Source organism: Maylandia zebra, linkage group LG11, assembly GCF_041146795.1.
Source record: "Maylandia zebra isolate NMK-2024a linkage group LG11, Mzebra_GT3a, whole genome shotgun sequence".
Classification (NCBI taxonomy): Eukaryota; Metazoa; Chordata; class Actinopteri; order Cichliformes; family Cichlidae; genus Maylandia; species Maylandia zebra.
Window position 1 is genome coordinate 6,453,388 of NC_135177.1, and position 22,908 is coordinate 6,476,295.

Sequence of the window (22,908 nt, forward strand, 5' to 3'; positions counted from 1 at the left end):
CAGATATGATTGAATGCAGAGAGGTCTATTAACACATAGTGAGTGAGAAAGGTGACTGGAAAGGAAAAACTCAATGCATCATGGAAATCCCCCGGCAGCCTATGTCTATCGCAGCATAACTAAGGGAGGATTCAGGGTCACCTGGTCCAGCCCTAACTATATGCTTTAGCAAAAAGGAAAGTTTTAAGCCTAATCTTGAAAGTAGAGATAGTGTCTGCCTCCCGAATCCAAACTGGAAGCTGGTTCCACAGAAGAGGGGCCTGAAAACTGAAGGCTCTCCCTCCCATTCTACTTTTAAATACTCTAGGAACAACAAGTAGGCCTGCAGAGCGAGAGCGAAGTGCTCTAATAGGGTGATATGGTACTACAAGGTCATTAAGATAAGATGGGGCCTGATTATTTAAGACCTTGTATGTGAGGAGCAGGATTTTGAATTCAATTCTGGACTTAACAGGAAGCCAATGAAGGGGACGGATTCTGGACTTGAGGTTTTGCTAGCACTGATGTACCGTAATGGTTTTCTCTAATTGTCAGAAGGTCAGCAATCTGTTATCAAAAAGACTCTGATAGGGGGTAAAGGCTTGGGTTTGATTATTTTTCAGAGGAAGAAATCCTTGCACTCCGTTCGATGACCCAATATGTCATGACTCATTGGCATTCATTATGGGGATTATTAAAGCTTAAACGTTAGTCTTCCATCCAATATCAACTCTTTTGCTTTATTGCAGATGCAAAACATTTTAATTATAGAGCAAAAATCACAGTATTACATAGAAGAGAAGGCCATTTCTCTGCTTGATAGTAATAGTCTTTAATTATAGCAGGCAAAGGTGGAGTGAAAAATGTTTCTTCCACCTGCCAAATTTCTGATCTCTCTTGATTGCAGCAGTTATCTGACCTTTCACAGCAATCAGCCACCATATTACGAACTAACAGGTGAGGTGAACAGCATTCATGATCTCTTTGTAATGCACCATCCTGCAAAACCTAGCATTTATTGAGATATTAGTTGAAATGTACCACACACATAACCACCAGTGCAGACCAGCAAATTATCTGGACTGGGCCTTGGACACACATGTATTATGGACCGAAAGAAATACAATTTCGGTGCCCTGCAAAAGTCTTCTTAAAATAATGAACCACCAAAGGCAGGACCCTGGGAGTGAGAGCAGGGGCGGAAAGAAAAAAAGGTCATACCCAAGGAAGGAGAATTCACAAGAGAAAACAAAAAAAAACACTGACTTCGGTTCTCACACAGACAGTCATTTCCTTGTCTTACACACTGATCTTATAAGGTTCTTAATTTGTAGGTGTCTGCACCCTGTATATACACTCAGTGGATGCTTTATCGAGTAGACTCGCTTTTGCCTTCTCAACTGCCTTAATTCTTTGCTGTACAGATTCATCAGGGTGCTGGAAATATTCCCCAGAGATTTTGGACCACATTGCATAAAGCATCATGCATCTATGCTGCACGTGCATGATGTGAATCCCCCACTGGTGCGCTATCCTGGAAGCAAGAAATGACTACACTATGGTCATAAAGGGATACTTATTGTCGGCAAGAAGTTACCCCTTAGAGGTTTATCAATGCTCAGTTGGCTCAAAGTGTGCCAAGAAAAAATCTCTCATAGCAGCACACCACCAGAAGCCTGAACCACTGATACACGGCAGGATAAATCCATGCGTTCATGCTGTTTATTCCCAATTCTGATCCTACCATCTGATCGTTACAGCAGAAATCAAGACTCATCCTAAAATGCAAATTTTGTCAAACCTTCATTGTCCAATTTTGAATTAAGAATGAATAAAGAGCAGTACTTGCTGTGGTCTTCTGCTGCTTTCCCCATCTACTTCAAGATTTAGCATGTTGTGCTTTAAAGATGCTCTTCTGCATACATTAGTTGTAATGAGTGATTATTTGAGTTATTGCTGCCTTATGTACATTGCATGTAGTTGAATGAGTGTACCTAACAAAGTGGGAAAGTGATTAACTGACCGAATTACAAGAAATTACAAAATAAACTGGAAAAATCTTGAAATAAACAAAATCTAGCAGTGTGATGATTTTGCATTTATCAGAACATAAACATTAGGTTAGAGTAGAATTACTTGAATTTTGATTCTGCTAACATTACTGCTACTACTGTTATTATAGTTTAGGTAGATTTATTACATTTGCCAGACTAATTTTGCTGCATAAAAAGTCGCCATCCTCACTAGATCCCTTTTAGTCATCTTAGTGACAACTGACGGTGGTGTGCTTGTTGTCTAGACATGCAAATGATTGCAGCTGCAATAATAGTTTAATTAAGAAAAAATGTAAAAGTGTTGCCATTCTTTAAAACTGTTACGTCTAGGAAAGGAATGAACAAAAACTGAAATTTCAGTGAAACACTGATGGAGAGCCATTTCTAATATATACTCTTCAACCTCAGATTGTTTGAATCCCACTTTTAGGCTACCAATAGAAAAATAAAGTATTTTTTTCCTGAGAGACAAAGAGAGAAGCGGAGGAGAGCGAGGGCAGTATACCAGCTGCCCTTATACTGCTCTCACAAATAGAGATGCTGACGCAAAAGAAAAACAAAATAACATGCAGCACACGCAGAACAGCCTTGGTGAGGAAGCCTTTCAAGGGTGCAATAACAGTGGCCACTATCTATTGCACAACGTCCTCTTGAACACGGGTTCATTTGGTGGCTTTTATAAAGATGCTCTACAAAGGCAATGACCAAAAAAAAGATCATCTAAAAGGCTGGCCGTGGACTGAGAAACAAGTAAGGCTTTTATTTGATATTTCGCTTGATTGAAAGTTCTACATTTTACACTCTGACCAAGGACTCAGCAAGACTACTCAAGTTAAATCTTCATCTATGTCTTGTCTTCAGATGAAGAATAAAGAAGTGCATTACCTTAAGTGCATGCTCACTCAGCTGTAAGTAGCAGAAATAACTTTTTTCTGAGTTATTGGAACCTGCAAAATTCTTTGTTCAGGTTAATATATCTAAAGTGGCAGCAGACCTGAAAGAAGGAAACAAGCCTATCACAAATATATTTTGGTGAAAGACATTTTAGCCTAAAGTATAAGCAAAAACTCCAGCTAATATCTGGACAACTGTGAAATGAAAGCACAGCAGGCAGAGGTGGATAGGGCTGGCATTATGTGGAGATATAACTAAAGCTCTACCCATTACCATTGTTGCTCCCACTTTGTGCCCTTCTGGCTGATTCATAGGGCTTTGATCATCTTTCAATGGAAAGCCTCTTTTGACGGTCGAATTTTCCATCATCACAACACACTTGAGCAACTGTTCTAATAGGAATTGCGATCATTTTTAGAGGAAAAAGCAGAAAATTCAACAAACCCCTTTTATACTTCAGCTCACTTACGAAAACTTTACAAAATCTGCAAAAAAACCGAACATCGCTATCCTGTCTGTGGCGTCACTGGTCTTTGTGCCATGCAAACTATGCGCACGCCTTTTCCAGCTAATGACGCTAAATGATCCAATCAAACCAGCTGCAGTACCCTAAAGATGTCATTAAAGTCTTGCTGCTTTAGCTGTGGGGGTTTTGTGTGGCTTGATATGCAGAGTGGGAGGATAAATCATATAGTCAGGCCCTGTAAAGCTAGCTGTTTGATCTTTGGCACAGGAAAAAAGATCCTGTGCAGAAACTAGTGATGTAGTGCATTGGAATAAATCCACAAATGTGTAAGACACAAGAATGCTTGTGCAGATAAGAGGTCTGGGACATTAGGAAGGGATGGAGACAAAAGATAATGAGTGGCTTTGTTTTGATTGAGAGTTTTATGTCATGCTTGTGCCTAAACAGCAGCTTAATGCATTATAAAGCACGAAAACACAGATACCAGTCTTGAAGCCCAGCCTGGTAGGATCATAGTAGACTTGAGTTGATTCAATTGACTAAAATATAAAGTGTGAAAGTTTATTGTGTTTCTTCGGCAAGAGTTGCTCCACACGGTATATAAAGCATCTTATTTTCCTTGACGTCAAATGTGAAAAGTGTCCATATGTCTGCTCTTCTCTTCGTCCCAGGCATTTTCATGAAACATGGAACATGGGAGCGAGCTGTACCGTTTCCTGGGGGCAGATCAAATGTGCATTTCTAACCTTAATGCAAAAAGAGATCACTTCTAAACTTGTCCCACTTTTCTACACAATCATCTTGTTTTTATCCGTTGACAAAAGTGACAATGCATTTCATCGTCGTTTTTGTCCTTGTGCATTAGTTTTGTTTTTGTTAGAAAAAAGAAGGTTATTGATGAAGTATCGGTCACTGAAATTAACCCTGCACTGTGCTGCTGGTGTACAAGACATATCCTGAAGGAAACCTGTCACAATGTGGTAACTGCTTTTTGTTTAAACAAATTAATAAGCAATATTTTACCCAATTTCTTTTCATATTTAACCAAACACAGTTTCTATATTCATAAAATCTAATGATTTATATTGTAGGTCATAAAAATATAAAATCCATTATCTCAATTGTTTTTAGAATACTTGTCTGTATTTTGGGGTTGAATGTCTTCCATCCATCCTCCTCCTCCTCATAATCAGGACAGGAGAATTGTCTGACCAATCAAGCACAAAAATAACATAGTTAGCAAACCATCTGATAGTGGTTGGTGCTGTGGGCGGGTGCTAAGTTCTGCTGGAAAAGTGAGCAGACGGAAACATGAAGTGGTCTAATTTGGTCTTGATTTTGGACTTAATAAAAGGATAGATACAGCACCCCAAATCATCACAGACTGTAGAAACTTCACAGTGGACGTAAAACACATTGGGTTGTGCGCCTCTCCTCTTTTCCTCAAAACTCCAGGTCTTTACTTTCCAGATGAAATGCAAAGTTTACTTTCATCTGAAAAGAGGACTTTAAATCTCTGAGATACAATTATTTAGTCCATTTAGGAAACTGACGACAAGTTTGGTTTAGGAGTTGTTTGCTATAAGAAATACCAAATTGTATTCCCAATTCCTGAAGATATCTGTGCATGGTGCCTCTAATGCATTCACACCAGCTCTTGAGTTAACTTTTGCTGCCAGTGGTCTCAGGATTGTGGTCACCCTCGCTCCTTGTCCATCTTTTCCTATCACACTTTTCCCTTCTAATTAACTTTCCATTAATGGACTTGGATACAGTACTCTGTGAAGAGCCAGCTTTTTCAGCAGTGACCTTCTGTGGCTTACACTCTTTGTGGCAGGTAAACTGTCAAAGTTACCAGTGACTGTGACTGCGATTGCTGAACTAGACTACACCATTAGATGGTACCTTTGTTGGTACGTTGGGTGGCACTACTGAAATTGTCTTCAACTGTGGTCAAACAAGAGATTATACAAACAAAATTGTACTTAGTTTACCCCAATGCATATCTCAAATAACACTAATGTTGCTGAATCAACCATGTATATTTTCCCTTGCCATTTTGAATATGTCTCAGTACACAAAATCATTAAAGAAAGTATTTTCTAGTTTTGCACAGAAGACACCTATAGCTCAAACTTTACACCCATTAAAAACAACAAGTCCTTTGAATTAATCCACCATGTATAGCAGTGACCTGACTTTGGGCAAGGGGCAGGGTAAACCCTGGACAGGTCACCAGTCTGTAGCAGGGCTTACACATGGAAACAGACAACCATTTACACTCACATTCACACCTATACGCAATTCAGAATTACCAATTAACCCCACTGAACAAGTAACTCTTGATTTTTCAGGTCAGAATACAGAGATAATATTTTTACATCAAGGCCATACTTCTGTACAAAGTAATTTGCCAATGTCAAGTGCCTTATACCAGAGGAATCATGAGCACCCTTTATTAATGCTTAACCCTCTCAAGGCAGGCGTTGCAGATTTGCAACAAGTAAAAGCTAACAACCTGATTACCCCACATACATATTTTATGAGGTTTTTTTTACTCAGAAGTACCACTGCAGGTATTCTTTTGTGCATTAGCAACAAAAACATAATTTGAGTCTGAGAGGGTTAACTCCAGGCATGGCATAAGTGACACAGGAAATCAGCAGGGAGATCTCTCCATAGTGTTAAATCAATTTCATGCTGCTATTTAATCAATAACTGCCCCCTGCACATTGCCCTCCAAGGCTTGTCTGACCTTAAGTTTAATGGCATCTGAATATTGACCATGTGCCAAAGATACACATAGTTGTGCATCTGTGTCTTCTGAGCACATTACATTGATTTAGATTTATTTCAGTGAGACTCACTTTAACCTTAACCATAACCGTTACTTGCAATAACATTAGGATAACCTTCAAACAGATCTTCACCTTTAAATTTAATAATTAACCTTTTGTCCCACATGACTCTCTAACTCTGTAACCATTGATTCCTGTAACACTAATTCATAGTTCCAATTGTTATTAACAGTTAGTAATAACTGGACATCACACTCAGACACACATACAAATATAAAATACTATGATATCATTCCTTAAACTATTTAGAGCAGCAGCTAAAGTAACTTTAACTACTTTAAACAAATGCAAAATAAAACTGAGGTAACATCCTGTCTGAAGCATACAGGACACACTCTGACAAGTTGGCAGTTAAACATTGTTTTTTTTATTTTATTTCCGTTGTTGTTGTTTTTTAAAATTAATATCCACTTAAGAACGCTTAACAAATAATCCATCGATGACAATTTGGCAACATGGCAGTCGGCCACATCTGCTGGCAGTTGACATAACAAGGATGGAGCTATGCCAACAGCGCGTCTCCAAAAACATTTTAAACTTATTTTAGCCACCTAACATAAACTGTGAAATTCTAATAATAACAGGAGAAAAACGGAGTGCCTTTTTTAAATGGCGAGAACTAATCGGGAATGGGTGAGTCACCACTTTGGTCAAGGCTGAAACAGCTTGGACAAATATCTCTGTGCATCAGCCAGCTAAAGCTCAAACCAGTGACTCAGCCAATATGTGGAGCCCACAGTAATAATACTAAAGTGTTTTCTCATGAGAGTGAGAAAGCTCATACACTGATGAAGCGTAATACTAGGACTGTATATAACCGTGATTACTTTGATCAACCGGGAGACCGTGATTACCTGCCATGAATCATTTAAGTGACAAAAAGGTTTTGTTGCACTGTCATGTAAACAGAACACGGCTTTCACATCCTTACATCTGTAGAAATCTTAGCTTCAAAATATTCACCTAGCTTCCTTATTCACCTAAATTCAGCATCTCTCTTAGAAGGAAAACAAAAGAATATTAAAAAAATGCATCAAAGTTTAACACAAGATTCAATAATCGCTACAGATTCTTCTTTTCACTGCAATTATTGTGCCTGCATTTGAATAAAACGTGTAGCAAAGTACTGGACAGCGGTAAGATAACTTTGTTTTCCCTCTGTGGGATTTTGTACACAGCATGGATAGTATCATTGTAGCAAAATATGAAATAATCTTTCACCCAGTAGGACGATCATTTTCCTGGAGCCTTTGTTACTCACTGAGTCCAGTGAACAGATTTCGTTGACCAAATGGAATTTGCTTGTGTTCAGTGTGAGCTGGTTGGCTGTGGAGACTGTTCAGACTCACTTTTGTTGATGTTACAGACTCAACTCGCTTGTTACATTTCTTCTCGGTTAACATCACATGTGGCAAATCTGATGATCTGCAAGGGACAAGAGCTTCATCTTCTGCTGTGCCAAGATGTTAGAATTTTGTTGTATATCTGTCTTTAAATACAGTTGTGACTGGGGCATGCAGGCCTGTGATCAGGCACTGATTTAGGGAGCACTGGCAAAGCACACATTTTATGTATTGTGATCATGTTCACTGGAAGCCAAAATCATGACTGAGGCTGAATTTAATGAATTGTGCAGCCCTACTTAATAACATGTGGACTGTTATGAAACTTTACTCAAATACTGCTATAGACAGCAAGATTGCCTCTAGTAGGTTTTGTGGGCTTTTAGCATGTCCATCAAATAAATTAAGTGTAAAAATGAAGCTTATGACACTGAATAAATATAAAGTAATGACAAAGTGCTAATTTGCAATTATTAGAATCCTTATGCACGAAACAAAGACTATGAGCATGACAATTATCAGTGTTGCCATTGTGTTATTAGCTCTGATGCAGTCTCTAAGTAGACTTTTTAAGCAATGCAAGGGTTAGTTTTGAAGTTTGCTCAAGAGTGGAGCATAGAATGGGATTGATAGATGAATTGGTGTGTAGATGCTGTACTGGTCTGTTGTGGTGAACGGAGAGCTGTCTGTAAAAGCAAACCTCTCAATTTACCAAACCATCTATATTACGGGATTGTGACCGAAAGATTGAGGCATGCCTTGGTGTCCACACAGATGAGCTGGAGGAAGTGTTTAGGAAGAGGGTGGTCTGGGCTTCTCTCTTTACCCTGGTGCCACCACAAGCTAGAGCCAAACAAGTGGCAGAAAAATGCATGAATAGATGGAATTCACTAGTGGTGCAACGGATCAAAAATCTCACGGTTTGGATCGGATCACGGTTTTAAGTCACGGATCGGATCAATTTTTGGATCAGCAAAAAAAGAAAAAAGACAAAAATTGAACATTTACTTATTTACTTATTGAAGTATTTTTTGCCTGTTAAAAACATTCAACTCAAGACTCATTCCACGCAATTATTAAAAAAAAAGTTATGATACAATATAGGGCAGTGTAGGGCTTTGTATCTACCACTCAATTCAATTTTATTTATAAAGCGCCAAATCACAACAACAGTCGCCTCAAGGCGCTTTATATTGTAAGGTAGACCCTACAATAATACACACCGCTCATTATATCGCACTCCTCTGTGATATAATGAGCTGTCACAGTCACGTAGCTTTCCATTGCCCTGGAGCTCCACCCATTTGTAGTAGTTAGGGCAACAGAAGATGCCTGGGACAGTTCAGCCATAACTTAAATCTTTTCCTGCTCATACATGCTTGGAACGATCTTGCCTCTAAAGTGGACGCGCGATGGGATATCATAGCGTGGCTCAAGCACGTTCATCATAGTTTAAACCCCTTGTTTTGCACAACGGAATACGGCCTCCCGTCTGCAGCTAAACTCCCCAGTAGCTTCTGTAATAGCTTTAGCCCGGTCGGATTGGGCAGCAAAGGGCTGCTTAAATACCGCAAACTCCTCTGCTCCTCCACTTGGGCCGCTAGCACTGGCCATAACTATCGCTTGACAGACTGACCACGCGCACCATACACATACTTTTTTTTCTTCTTTTTCGAATTTTCGTATCACGTGCGTACCGAACCGTGGAGTGGGATCGGTTCGGATTACCGATCAACCGTGATCCGTTGCACCACTAGAATTCACCCAAATGAATGTCAGCAAATGCTCATTAACATTTACTAAAATGCTCCAAGCCAACTCTTGACACCATTTCAAAGCTTAGTTGGCTGGATGTTATAAAAAGTGTTAACCTAAAGCAGAAGTTTGCATACAGGTCAACAGCCAAGATGAAATAGTTTTGCATGGAAACATATGAGAACTTACATTTAGAATTTCAGTAGTATAATGGCTGAAGCAAGCAGTGAACGTTTGTTATTTTTTCATTTACTTGGGGAAGTTTTCCAAGTGACTTCTCGCTTCTGGCATCAACTGCTGGCAGGACTGACTCACCGAGAAACTGGGTTTCCCTGGAGCAGGATTTAACTGGGAAGTACACCTAAGGCAAGTTTGGGGAGGACAAACAGCTCCCACTGAACATTCACTGCTCAGTATGAATACAGACCATGAAAGCATGACTTTACAATACTTTTCATAACACGTCCTACAGGGATACCTGCCTTGTGGCGTCCAAATGTTTGTAGTGACATTTGTTAGCTTGCACTTCCTAAAAAATTGGAAATGACTTGTAAGACAGGTCTGCTTTACCCATGTGTTGCTGCAGCAGTAACAAATGACAGGTTCAGGCATTGAAGAATCGTGCAAAGCCACAGTGGATATTCCAGTGCCATGGACCCTTGGTTGGTCTCAGATAGATAGCTTTAGCTGATGTAGCTGATATTATAATAATAATTTGTGACTGACTATAAATCATATTAGCTTCATATTAGCTTTAAGACAGCACTGATTTGTGTTCATGGACATTCATTTTATTTTGTTTGCTACCAGACAGCCTGGGGGCAGTTGTAAAGTACTCATGAAAGTACATTCATCCTATCTTTATTGATACAAATTGTTTGTTTGTAGTGGGATTAACACTTGACCAGTTTGGCCCCGATTGCTCAGTAGGAAGCAGCTAGACCCAGAACAAGCTAGGTGTTAAAGTCAAAGTTCAAAATGATGTCACAATGAGAATTCTGACACCATTCCTCAGTAGCTCCGATGCGCTGCATTACAACTTGAATTCTTTCTATTATAGAAAATCTTTCATTTCAGAATAAAATAAATAGCTTAAAATGAGATAAAAGTGACATTTTATTTATTATTACATTAGGACACATTGACCTGCAGCAAATGTTAGGCTTTTCCTCAAGACCATCCATCCATTCGCTTCTTTATCCTTTTCAGGGTCGCGGGGGGCGCTGGAGCCTATCCCAGCTGTCATAGGGCGAGAGGCGGGGTACACCCTGGACAGGTCGCCAGTCTGTCACAGGGCCAACACACAGGGACAGACAACCATTCACACCTAGTGGCAATTTGGATTAATCAATTAACCTATCCCCACAAGCTGCATGTCTTTGGACGGTGGGAGGAAGCCGGAGTACCCGGAGGGAACCCACACAAACACGGGGAGAACATGCAAACTCCACACAGAAAGACCCCGGCCTGATGTTGGAATTGAACTCAGGACCTTCTTGCTGTGCGGCAACAGTGCTAACCACCGTGCCACCGTGCTTCCTCGAGACCAATCAGTTGTTAATTTGAGAACGGGCTGTAATTTAAGAGTAGATATAATTTCTTTTCTTGGCTTGGCAGCATGCCTAGTTAGCATGTTGACATGTAGCTCAAACAGTCAGCTGATTATGATACTGCTGGAAGCAGCTGGTATGTATTTAGAAAAATATAGTCATCTTCAAAAACAAAAACACTTGCTTCACTGGTATACACAGCACAGTTTACCATGTCAGACATTGACATATAAGGCAGGCTTGTCCTTATATTATCAGAATATATACCATATAATTTGTTTTTCAAAGTTAAGCAAGTGTTTGTTACCTAAGCTTAATAAAATGATAACTGAAAGATAAAAATTAAAAGAAAGCGAATAGTGGCAAATGTGGCAATTTGGAAACATGACATGAGTTTGCCGTGGAAATGCCAATAGTCTCATTGAAAGGCTATTTAAAAACTATTATGCTTATATGGTAAAATAAACTAGAAAACATGCTTTAACTGGATTTAATGTGGCATCTTTGCGAGGACTGAAGCTGCTCTGAGAATGTCATAATAAAAAGGGATCAGAGGCTTTTGGATATAATTATTATAATAATCTTCAGACTGCAGCCTGACAGGAATTCTGAGTCACAGCCAAGATCACAGAGTGCTTTCTTTATATAAAAGGACAGTGTTCAATTACAAAGGTGGGACTAAATGCATTCGAATGGAATGGCAGAATACACAGACACAGACGAGCTTTAAATTAAAGGTCACACAACTCGTCACAGACAAAGCACAAGATAAATGTTGTACGCTATATGATTCACACAGAATTGAACAGTCAAACAATGCACGTAGAATCTCTAACAGAAGAAGAATTTTAATAACATGCTTGTTTTTTACAGGTGAAAGCATCACGTAAACATCTGCACCAGACTCAAAGACAAGAAGACCACCAAACACAGCACTGCAATCACACGTAAACCAGTTTGGAAATAACATCTGTGAGCTCTGAACAAACAGAATGAAAAAATCGATTGGCTGCCCCTCATGTGAACAGCAGAGAGGCTGATGTGGCCACAGCTGACTGAGGTGTACCGGAGCCAGCACTCCTCGATTTAAACCTGGACATATATGAGAAAGACACTTTGTTCCACGGGAGCTGCAGCGAGCTGCCTGTTTTCAGCGGCCCTGTGCGTGTTTTCTTAAACGTGACCTTCGCTCTTGCGATTACCCAGTGGAGGACAGCTGAAAACAACCCACGGCCTCCACCTGAGGTCAGACTCTTGCTGTAACACGTGGAGTAATTTTTGTTTCTTGGTCTTTTATATTTTTATTTTTTTGTTTCACTCAACAAAAATCAATTATGTTTTAAGGTAACAATAGATGAACTTTTGTAATTATTTTGAAACTCAGAACCACTTTGCTTCTATCGTTTCTCATCTAGCATTAATGTTTCTTTACTGCAAACAAGCTGCATACTACTATTTTACTTTCTCACTAAAACATGATATATTGTCTAAGCTTAGCTTAAAAGGAAAACCTCAAATCTGACCTAACATGGTTATATTTCTTTTGTGAAAACTACTGCAACTAGTTATTATTCCAATTTTTAAAATGTATTTTTAATCTTTATAGCACTTCTACAAACCCAGTTACAAAGTCTTTCACCTCTTGGATAAATAGGTTATAGGTCAAAGCTTGTGACAGTCCTGATCTAGTTAACCATAAACTAATGTTCATTCTTTGTAATAGCAACACAAAAGAAAGCCTGTTAAAAACAACATTAATATTATGTCATTATGTAGCATGTGACATTATTATTTTATTTTTTATATATGTAAACCTGCTGCCTGTATTTTTGTAGTTTAGCTCCATTGTTTTGTTTGGCAGCTGTCCATAAATTTAGTCAGTAAGTCTCTTACCATTAATTTGTGTTTTAAATTCAAATTTGTATCTATAAAAACAATTGTTACTTTTTGTTGACTTTTTTTAGGTTTTCAGCAAATATTTTTGTCGTGATTTCATGAAATTATTGATGACAAGAAAGTTGAAGGATATTGCAAAGTGTGTAAATCTAAATTTTGAGACCTTTATAGGACTCATTAAGTCACAGGTATCAGTTTAAACTTGATCTCTATGTTAAAAACAGGTCAGCAGGTAAAATGTTTTTGTAAATGTAAGAATGAAGGCAGTTTAAAATGTCATATTTAAACCAATTCGTGAAACAATATTATTAAACTTAATAAACTTTCAATGCAAAATAGCCCCAAAGTAAACATCTGCCTTTAATCAGCATTTAATCCTGGACGACCACTGTCTTGACTAACAATGAACAGCTCTATATTGAACCAATCGCACTGTCCTGAGGTGGTGGTTCCCAACCCCGTCTTCTTCACCATCGGAGCGGTGAGCTTTGCAGAGAACTTCCTTGTTGTGGTAGCTGTCATACGGAACAGAAACCTCCACTCGCCAATGTACTGCTTCATCTGCAGCCTGGCAGCCTTCCACGCCATCGCCAGCCTGACCAAAACCTTGGAAAACCTCATGATTGTGTTTGCTGATGTGGGACACTTGAATAAGAAAGGCTCTTCTGAGACCACGCTGGACGATGCAATCGACTCCCTGCTGTGCATGTCTTTCTTGGGGTCCTTTTTCAGTATCCTGGCCATTGCCGTGGACCGGTATGTATGGAGCTCTTGGATATGGAAACATAAATATTTTATCTTAAAATGGTTTATTTTATAGTGTGGAGAATGGTTTTCATGGCGAGATGAAAATATTCCACTCTAGGCTACTCATCCCCCAAAATCTCATTTTTTGTTGTTGTTATGCCTTAGAAAATCTCATTTTCTAAGGCATAACAATGCTTAGGGCTATTTGAAAACCCTTTTAAAGAAAGAACTGACTGTTACTTACAAGAACCCACAACCATGTTATATTTGCCACACAACGAATGATTTATTCTATTTGCTGCTAATCTAGATGTTCTAAATGGTTTCTCTATGGATCTGTGGCCCCGTAATGATTTATCCTCTGCTGATATTTATATAAGGAGAATTTAAAAAGCTTTCCACTGGGCTCTGACTCTTTGATGTACAGTTAAAGGCTTACTGCAGTGGCTTCCATCATGTCTACCCAAAAATCATGAATACTTTATTACTGCAATGATACTGTTTCTCCACGTTTTAGGCAGCTATCCAAATTTTAAAATCAGTCAAAGAAAAAGAGAATACAACATATGCACATTTATTTATAGGTTTGTTTTTTTTAAAAGGGAACTCTGCTTACTTTCACTTATTTTTCAGTTATATCTACAGTTGAAATACTAAATGCTCATATGGAACACAGCCGTCTTCAGTAGTTTTCCAAGTAATCCTGTGAGCCAAAAGAAAAGCTCTCTAAAAGAGAGCTGATATCCTTCATAAATTCATCTCAGGATTTCACCTCTGCTTGTGAGAATAGAAGCGTCACTTGCCCGCCCCCATTAAAACATTTTATTTATAAGAGGCAGCCAGTCACAAAAAGCTTAACTAGCAGTGGAATTGGGAGAGTATAATGAGCAAAATAAAATAATTTTGTCCACTTCTGGGCTGAACAACAAGCTAATGATAATGTTCATGACCATGTCCCACATTTTTCGCACAATTGGTCACCCAATTAATGCTTATGCGGCTAATATGCATTCAACTCTTAACTCTGTTTTGGGTTTCACCATCTCCTGAGACAAAAACAAAAAAACATTTGACTCTTTACAAAACATGTCATCCAGTGTGGATTAAATACATTTAGGATTATTTTGTGGCACAAAGCTTCCTGCTAATGGTAATGCACAGCAGTATCATGTTAAGGCTCAGTTAATGTCTTAAATTTAGGCGACCGAGCTGAGTGAGGAAGCTGCAGTGAAGTTAAACGTAGTTACTCAATCCTTGACAGCCTGTGATAAGTTATGAGATAATGAAAGGATTTGTTTCTCTTCCAGTTACATCACCATCTTCCATGCACTCCGATACCACAACATCATGACAATGCAGCGCACTGGGGCCATCTTGGGCATCATCTGGACTGTGTGCGGGGGCTTGGGCGTGCTGATGATATTGTTCTTTGACTTCAAGCTCATCATGATCTGCTTCGTCATATTGTTTTTCATCTCCTTGGTGATTATCTGCTCCCTGTATGTCTTCATGTTCATGCTGGCGCGCATCCATGCCAGAAAGATTGCAGCGTTACCGGTTGGTGGCAGGAACAATCATCACCAGCAGCGGTGGGGGAGCAACATGAGAGGGGCCCAGACCGTCACCATCCTGTTTGGGACGCTGGTGGTTTGCTGGTCGCCATTTTTTTTCCACCTTGTCATCATCATGGTGTGCCCCATGAACCCCTACTGCGAGTGTTACCGATCGCTGTTCCAGCTGCATGTGGCGCTGCTGACGAGCCACGCCCTCTTCGATCCAGCCATATATGCCTTCCGCATCGCCGAGCTCAGGCACACCTTGAGGAAGATGCTGCTTTGTTCTGACTGGAAGCTCTGCTCGTAGAGACACCTGCTTGCTTATTTTATTTTAGTCTGTTTATCCAGTCAAATGTTAGCTTTTCATCAAAGTGTCCTTCGCTCAGTTGAATATTCAAATTTTAGCGTGAACTGTGAACTTGGTTGCCGCTAAGCAGCTGTTTCTCCAAAGGGAATTCTTTAGAGACATTCTAACATCCCGTGTATTTGAGTAGGCACTGTGGCACTGACTACTGTCCGTCAATCTCCTCTCTGTTTTGCTTGAATCCACTGTCTCCTCCTTTCTCCCAACACTTGGATGTTACCTACTTTCAGAAGTGTCAATGCATTCATGTTTGAAATGAACCTCCTGTGCTAACATCCCAACGCATCCATTTTAGAGAGCCTGTTACCAATGAACATGCATTTTTTTTCTCAAACCTGAGTGACACGATGTCCACATTTACAAATGTGAAAAATAAATTGACAACGCTCTCATTTCACTATCTGCTTTTATTCAGACACAATAAAAATAAGTCATCTTAAGCCAACAAAACATCACTTATTTGAACTGAAGCTCACGTTTACATTTCTTCATGCCATCACCGAACATGAAACATGATCCCACAGCTGTTTGCATTGTGTCACTGCACATATACACAGAACTAAGCATACAACGAGCAATCAAAACACAAGCTAAACCTTGATCCAGGAACATATAATGTTCAGTGTTCTTGCTGCTGCCTTTTGTGGGAACGAAAACAGAGCACTTCACAATAATCAGCAACAATGAATCATTCTGCAAAACTGCACAAATGCTGCACTGGAAGTGGATGTACACTTAGCAAAATATTTGTTTTCTTTACTAATTAAACTTACAATGGAGACAAAACAATGTACAGTTTTACATCAATATTCAAAGCACTTTTCATTGTGTTATACTTTTTTGATCTTACATTTTCAAAGTACTTGCAATAAACATTAAAGGAAATAACAGTAAGGCAATTACAAGACTGAACGAAGAAAAACATCCTCTTAGCGCTGTTGTTTTCTCTTAAAACAACTCTTATATTACTTTCCATCCACAAACCAAAATGCATCAGCCTGAAAACATGAACAATATAAACAACTTTCTGTTTTTGCAATAAATACTGATACGTAACAGCAAATAACTCGTTTCTTTTAGTATCTACCGCACAGCAACATTGTGTATGAAAGAGCAGTTTCAGCAGATGGCTGCATTTCCGGTAAAAATCTGTCAAGCTTCTCAGTTTGGAGGTAGACACCACCAACACACACTTACAGAAGGTATAGTGAAGCTATTTGTACATTCATTTTTACATTTCAAGCAGCTTTACATAGCTTTATACATGCCCAGTAGAGTGGCATTGAGAAGTGATCACTGGGGGTCACAGTGACTCAACAGAGCAGTGACTTTACATTCAGATCATAGCAGAAATTGCTGTGCTACCGGGCGGATTTGAGACGTTTGCTTGTTAAGTGTAGCACTAATGCAGCACAGGGCGAACAGCAGCAGGCAGAAAACTGGCTGATGACAAGTGATGTCATTCAAAAGTTCAGCTTAGCAGGGCAGACAACTTCTCCAGTGTACAGATAACAAGCAAGGTGTTTGCAGTGAGGCCATTTACAAATAATGTGCAACTGGTGGGTTTGGTTGCATTGGGTGTAAACACATAATCCTCCAAAGGAACACTGAGTCCATTAGGTGTATGAGAAAAAAAAGAATCAGCTCAATATGCAATTCCTGTTTGTCGAAGAGTGCTCATATACCTCCTTTAGAACATGTGCATGCAATCTGAGTGGCATTAGTTCAAAATATGTTTTCCTCCTAAAATGACAAACTATTATAAAAAACCTGAAGATGTGCTAAAACCTATAAGAATCAGAATTGGTCAGATAGTCACCGCTCTGTAACCACCTGAATTTTGGAGGTAGATAACCTCTCAAATCTGTCAGTATTCTTGCATTAGAGCAGTGCACTGGCCTTTTTGGGGCTTTCATGGTGTGTTAGGCAACATTTTACCTCCATCACACTGCCATCATTGCACACTAGTATTATGAAATCACTTTTACAGCTGCAGGTGGTGCTTCTGTTTAGCCGTATGTGCCTTCTGCATCACTAGACCTTTGTTTTAAAAATGTCTTTATAAATCTACTATATTTATTTAGCTTTTATTTATTCTAAATATGAAAACAGTTGTTTTCTAATGGCACTGATTTACATTCATTCGCTGGCACTTTTTAAGTCAACCCAAATGTTAGACCTGTACTACCACTGATCAGGGTCTTTACTATGAAATGAGTTAGTCATACTCAAGATATCTTATTGTTATCTGGTTTCACAAAGCCTCCCGTCAGCAGTCATGTTAAGTGGCTATGCCAGTTGTCATCAGCTCAGTAAGTCAACCCAGAATCCCCCAATTCTAGATGTAAGAATTCCATATAAAAGGAGCGGTGACATGGATCATTCTAGTGCTGCCTGTTTGTCTTCTATTACAACCTGTTTTCTTAAGAATGAAGAAATTAAAAACACAATACAGGCTAAAAGGAACAAATGATTAATACATTAATAAAGTAAATTACTTGTATTCTTACTAGTAAATGATTTGTGAGCAAGTAAAGAACAAAGTCAACAATTGAAAGGATTTACTGCTTTAATCAGCTTCTTTTGAAGATTTTGCCACGACACAAAAGGCTATAGATAAATTAAATTGCTTTGCAGTCACCAGGAAAAAAAGTTAGAAAGTTTTCCTCTCAAACCACATCCCGCTTTGTAGTTAAGGGCCTAAGCTATCTCTTGAATCTTAAAAGCAAATGCTTCCCTTTCTTCCTTCAGTTTTTCCAGCTTGGCGTCAGAAGCAGACTAAAGATTTCTCAAGACAAAATTTCTAATCGACAAAATGACGCTATTTGACATTAAAGCCGTTCCATATAATGGCAGCTGGCTCATTTGACCATTATCCTCTCCAGTAACAGCTTCATTCAGGCAGAAAAATCCAGGAGTAAAAGAAGAATTACAGACATGCTAGTAAGAAAACCAATAAACTGGATCTTCCATGCTAAAGTCAGTTGTTTCTGTGAAATCAATACATAGGGCTACTTTGATGGCTGCATGGTCCTACAGGATCTAATGAAAAAACATTTAGTTTTTGTTCATAAAGTCACAAAGTAAAAAAGAACTGTTAAGCTTTGAAAAATAGAAATTTTCTTTCTGTGGTAAAAAGTAATCTATGTGGTCTATGACGTATTTGTTTGACCTTGTCATTACTTACCTACAGTGCAACGTATTCAATATGTTCACGTTAAGGCTTGTTTTCTTCTTGTTATTTTCAATGTAAATATATGGCTGCGTCACCATTTTTCAAGCCTATAATCCTTAAAACCATGTGATGTTGATGGAAAAGCCCTTGATCACCTAAGCAGCCATCCAGGCTGTGCAGATCCATAAAAAGACCATAAGAGGGTCTGATTTTAACCATAAGAGATCTTACATTTATAAATTATGCTGAAACTGGTGGGAAATGAGAGGATTTGACTTTCTTGAAATATAAAATAAGCTGCCAGTTTTCCGCTTCATTTCATAACCTTTGACCAATTTTCTGGAAACCTCCACTTTCCTCTGTTTAATACACCTAAATTATTTCTTTTATGTTTTTACATATGCTGACAGCCTTGTGCATCTTCCTATTCTTTAATGTACTCTGGCATTACAATTCAATTTTATTTATAGAGCACCAATTCATAACAAAGGCCATCTCAAGGCACTCAATATTGTAAGCTAAAGATCCTACAATGTTTGAAAGACACGCCAACGATCACACGGCCCTCTATGAGCAAGCAATTAATGACAATGGAAGAAAAAACTCCCATTTGACAGGAAGAACCCTCCAGCAGAACCAGGCTCATCTACAATGATTGATTGGGGGTTAGGAGAATGAGAAGAGAACAGAGCGAGACAGGACAAAAGCAAAACTATAGCAGAGACAGCCAGAGTTTAATAATGGTTAATGATTAAATTCAGTAGTGGTGCACAAGAAGCGCTCTGTGCATCATAGGAACTTTGTAGTGTGGCTGCCTGTGAGGATCATTAATCTCCATTAAATACTCAACATTGACTTCTTGCAAGTGGTGAAACCATCCAGACTATCCAGGTGGCATCAAGGGGAACTGCCGTTTTTGCCATCTTAAAATTGTCTTTGTTTTTGTTCTAAGTTTGCCTTTGTTAACAGGACATGTACACACCAAAGAAAATAAGTGAAACTGTAGATTCCAGTACCTAATAGACAAACAGAGTATAGGCAACTGCAGCTACAAAGAGCATTTTACAGGGTTAGTTCAGCCAACATGAAATCCTTTATCACATGAATGATGTCTGAGAAATCACTTTCACTTTAGTAATGTTTTAATTGATGTCTGGTTTTAGATTTAACTTGCTTGTGTGACGGTACACTGTACTGTCTGAAAAGTGCAGTGAACCAGTCCTTGGGTAGTAGTATTTCTATTCCAGCGTCATATTGCTGGCCCTGATGGAACACCCAGTGAATGACAGAGAGTCTTCTATGCAGAGGACGTGCTACTCTTTTTCTCTGACCCTCCTGAAATTCAAAATAATTATTTAGCATCTCAAACAGATTTGGTAGAGGACTCTGTGAAAGATGTGGAAAAGATTTTTGATTATTATATTCAAAATCTGAATAAATATAAGTGTTGTTTCACTTGCGCTTGTTTTGTGTGTGACTCTGCATTCAATATTGGAAAATATTCAGTTCATAACTGACAGTGAACTAAAACATAATTCACTGCCCTGATATGCTCATGCTGTTCTAGGTAGACTGTTACATTTTCACAATTTAAAGCTTAAGGGTCTTTAAAAAAAAACTAGATACTACTTACTAACCGAAGCACTACTCTCCATAACTGGGAAACAGACTTTGATGTGTAAAATTGCTGTTTTAATTTGTAGTCACAGCTTGAAAGAAAAGCGAGAAAAAAAAAAACTAAACAAAACTCACTAACATATGGATGTGGATAATTCTTACCACACCTTCCCCAACTTTTGCTGACTTCATTGCCTTTGTTAATTTATGCATGTGAGGTTAATGTTCAAGGAAGTACATCCAGCCGTCTAAATTAACAAAGGGTACATTCGGGTACATTTGGCAGCAGTTCTGTAATTTAAAGCCAGTATATGAGCACTCTTGCAGCACTGAAAGAAAAATATCCTGTCTATCCATTTGGCTACTGCATCAGACATATTCTGGGAACAGAGAATAAAAATCTTGCCTATTAAAAAAGAAAGGCCAAAGGAAAAAAGATAAAAGAAATGTCAGGGAGAATGAAAAGCAGGCCACAAACAGTTTTGTGTGACGCACGTTAATATGAATCATGGGCTTGGACTTTAGATGATCCTAACTAAGCCTTAAAATAATGCATCTAGTAAACTTTTTGTGTACATGGTGGATGCATTAGGAGATAACTCAATGTTCCAGTCTCCTTTCCAGCTTATACTTTTCAATAGTTGCTTGTGTGACGGTACACTGTACTGTCTGAAAAGTGCAGTGAACCAGTCCTTGGGTAGTAGTATTTCTATTCCAGCGTCATATTCGGTCAGTTCACTTTACCCATCCTTTCACTGGTCTTTTCTATTTCTCAGTACTTACCAGTCAAAGCACAGATGTTCGTGCAGACGTTTCTCAGACTGTAACAGCAGATGATCTCCTTAAACGTCTTCCTCATCTCCTGACTCCTGAAGGCATAGATCAGTGGGTCAATCACTGAGTTGCACATGATGAGGATGAGGTACATGTTGAAGTGGGACATGAAGCACACGCAGTAGAGATTCCGTGGGCAAGAGATCATCAGGATGAGGTGGAGAAAGAAAGGAGCCCAGCAGACGATAAAGATCCCCAGAAGGATGGTCAGTGTGATAGCCCCCTTCATGCTGGTGCGCTGATGGATGGAGTTGTAGCCGGGCAGGGCAGCAATGCGCTTCACGTGCGAGCGAGCGAGCATGAACATGTGACTATAGAGGGAGGCCATGATGAGCAGCATGGCAAAAAACATAGAGATCAGGCAGATGATCACAGGAGTGGAGTCTGAGTAGATAATGAAGACAATTCCGCAGCCAGTGCAGAAGGTCCAGATTCCCCCGATGATACAGCCAGCTCTCCTCACCGTCATGATGTTGTGGTACCTCAGTGCATAGAAGATGGTGACGTACCTGTGGATAATAACATAGTATCCACCTCAGTAACCTCTAATTTTATGTCAACATTTATTGCTCACTGATGAATTACAAAATCGTTTCAAGTCAGAAAACTTGACATTTAAACATAACGGGGACTGTGTGTGTGCTGAATACAATAACTCACAGAGAGGGAACCAGACTACAGGTCACATGAAGTGAGACATTTATTCTTGAGACATTCAATATTCAATGAGGATAACGTTAGGCAACCTTGGGTTGTTGATCACGCATAACGTACATTTATACATAAAAGGTGCAATTTTGTTATTTGGTGGCTCTGTTGTAACCTCTGGTATGAATGTAATTTATATGTCTTTGAGACAATCTCGTAAATATTAAATGTCACTGAGAAACCAAATGAATATCATATTGTCAAGTTTCCTGATTCTTGCACACCATGTATTTATACCTGATTCATATACTGAATCAGAGTCAGCCTAATATGGACCCGAGTCCACCTCTTTCAAACAGCCTCTGGGGATGGTACAGTATCATCCAGTATGATGATCTATGCAATGTTTGCAGTTTTATACATGCTCCAGTACATGAAGGAATAGCAAGCATGGAAAAGGGAACAAAAGGAATGCCAATATGTTAGAAAGAGTAAGATTTAACTCAGTTAAATGTATATGGATCAAATATCAACATGTCTGACAAACATTTAAAAAAGAACAGTTTTTCCAGTTATTCTACATTCATTATTAAGCAGACAATTGATTAAATGGTAATCAATGGTAACAAAGACACACTTTTAAAATAGTGATCACATGCTAAATGTAGCTGTGAATGGTTGTGTGCAATCAGGACGAACTAATAAAGAACAGGCACTGAATAGTTTGAAGGCCTTATTGCAATTCTTCCAATTATTGTCATTTGTTAGGTTCTAGAACTAAGAAGTTATAAAATTACTGTTTAGAGCGGCATACTGGTGCTCCGTAAACCTGCGTGGGTTCTTTGGCTTCCACCCACAGTCCAAAGACTTGCATGGTAGGTTAACCCACCGAATTAGGAGATTTGAGGCAGACCTTTTTGAAATAGAATGGTCAAAATGAAAGCACAAGATCAAGAAAGTGTGCCATCGGTGCTTATGAAATATTCATCTCTTAATAATACAGCTTTGCTGTTAAATATTCAGGCTCCAAGTTGAGCTCAAGCTCAGATGAAATTAAAAGATCCATTTTTTTCAATGTGAAAAGCCCATAAAAAGACACGAATGGTGAAGATGAAAAAAACCTGCACATTTCAAGGGTTTAAAATCTACTTCACAAGCATACAAAAAAGGAA

General features: G+C 38.9%; 2 protein-coding genes across 2 annotated transcripts in view; one reads left to right on the top strand and one right to left on the bottom strand.

Moving 5' to 3' along the window:
• The window catches only part of mc2r (melanocortin 2 receptor), a 43,889-nt gene extending 28,035 nt beyond the window's left edge, over positions 1–15,854 (top strand). The window contains exons 2-3 of the mRNA XM_004560064.5: positions 11,773–13,551; positions 14,850–15,854. Of these exons, the coding sequence (XP_004560121.1) occupies positions 13,199–13,551; positions 14,850–15,405 (909 nt within the window). The 5' untranslated portion in view covers positions 11,773–13,198 and the 3' untranslated portion in view covers positions 15,406–15,854. The remainder of the gene's footprint in view (positions 1–11,772; positions 13,552–14,849) is intronic.
• A 3-nt stretch (positions 15,855–15,857) lies between these two features.
• The window catches only part of LOC101487483 (melanocortin receptor 5), a 34,138-nt gene continuing 27,087 nt past the window's right edge, over positions 15,858–22,908 (bottom strand). Inside the window, exon 5 of the mRNA XM_004560063.3 lies at positions 15,858–21,597. Coding sequence (XP_004560120.1) covers positions 21,027–21,597 — 571 coding nt within the window. The 3' untranslated portion in view covers positions 15,858–21,026. The remainder of the gene's footprint in view (positions 21,598–22,908) is intronic.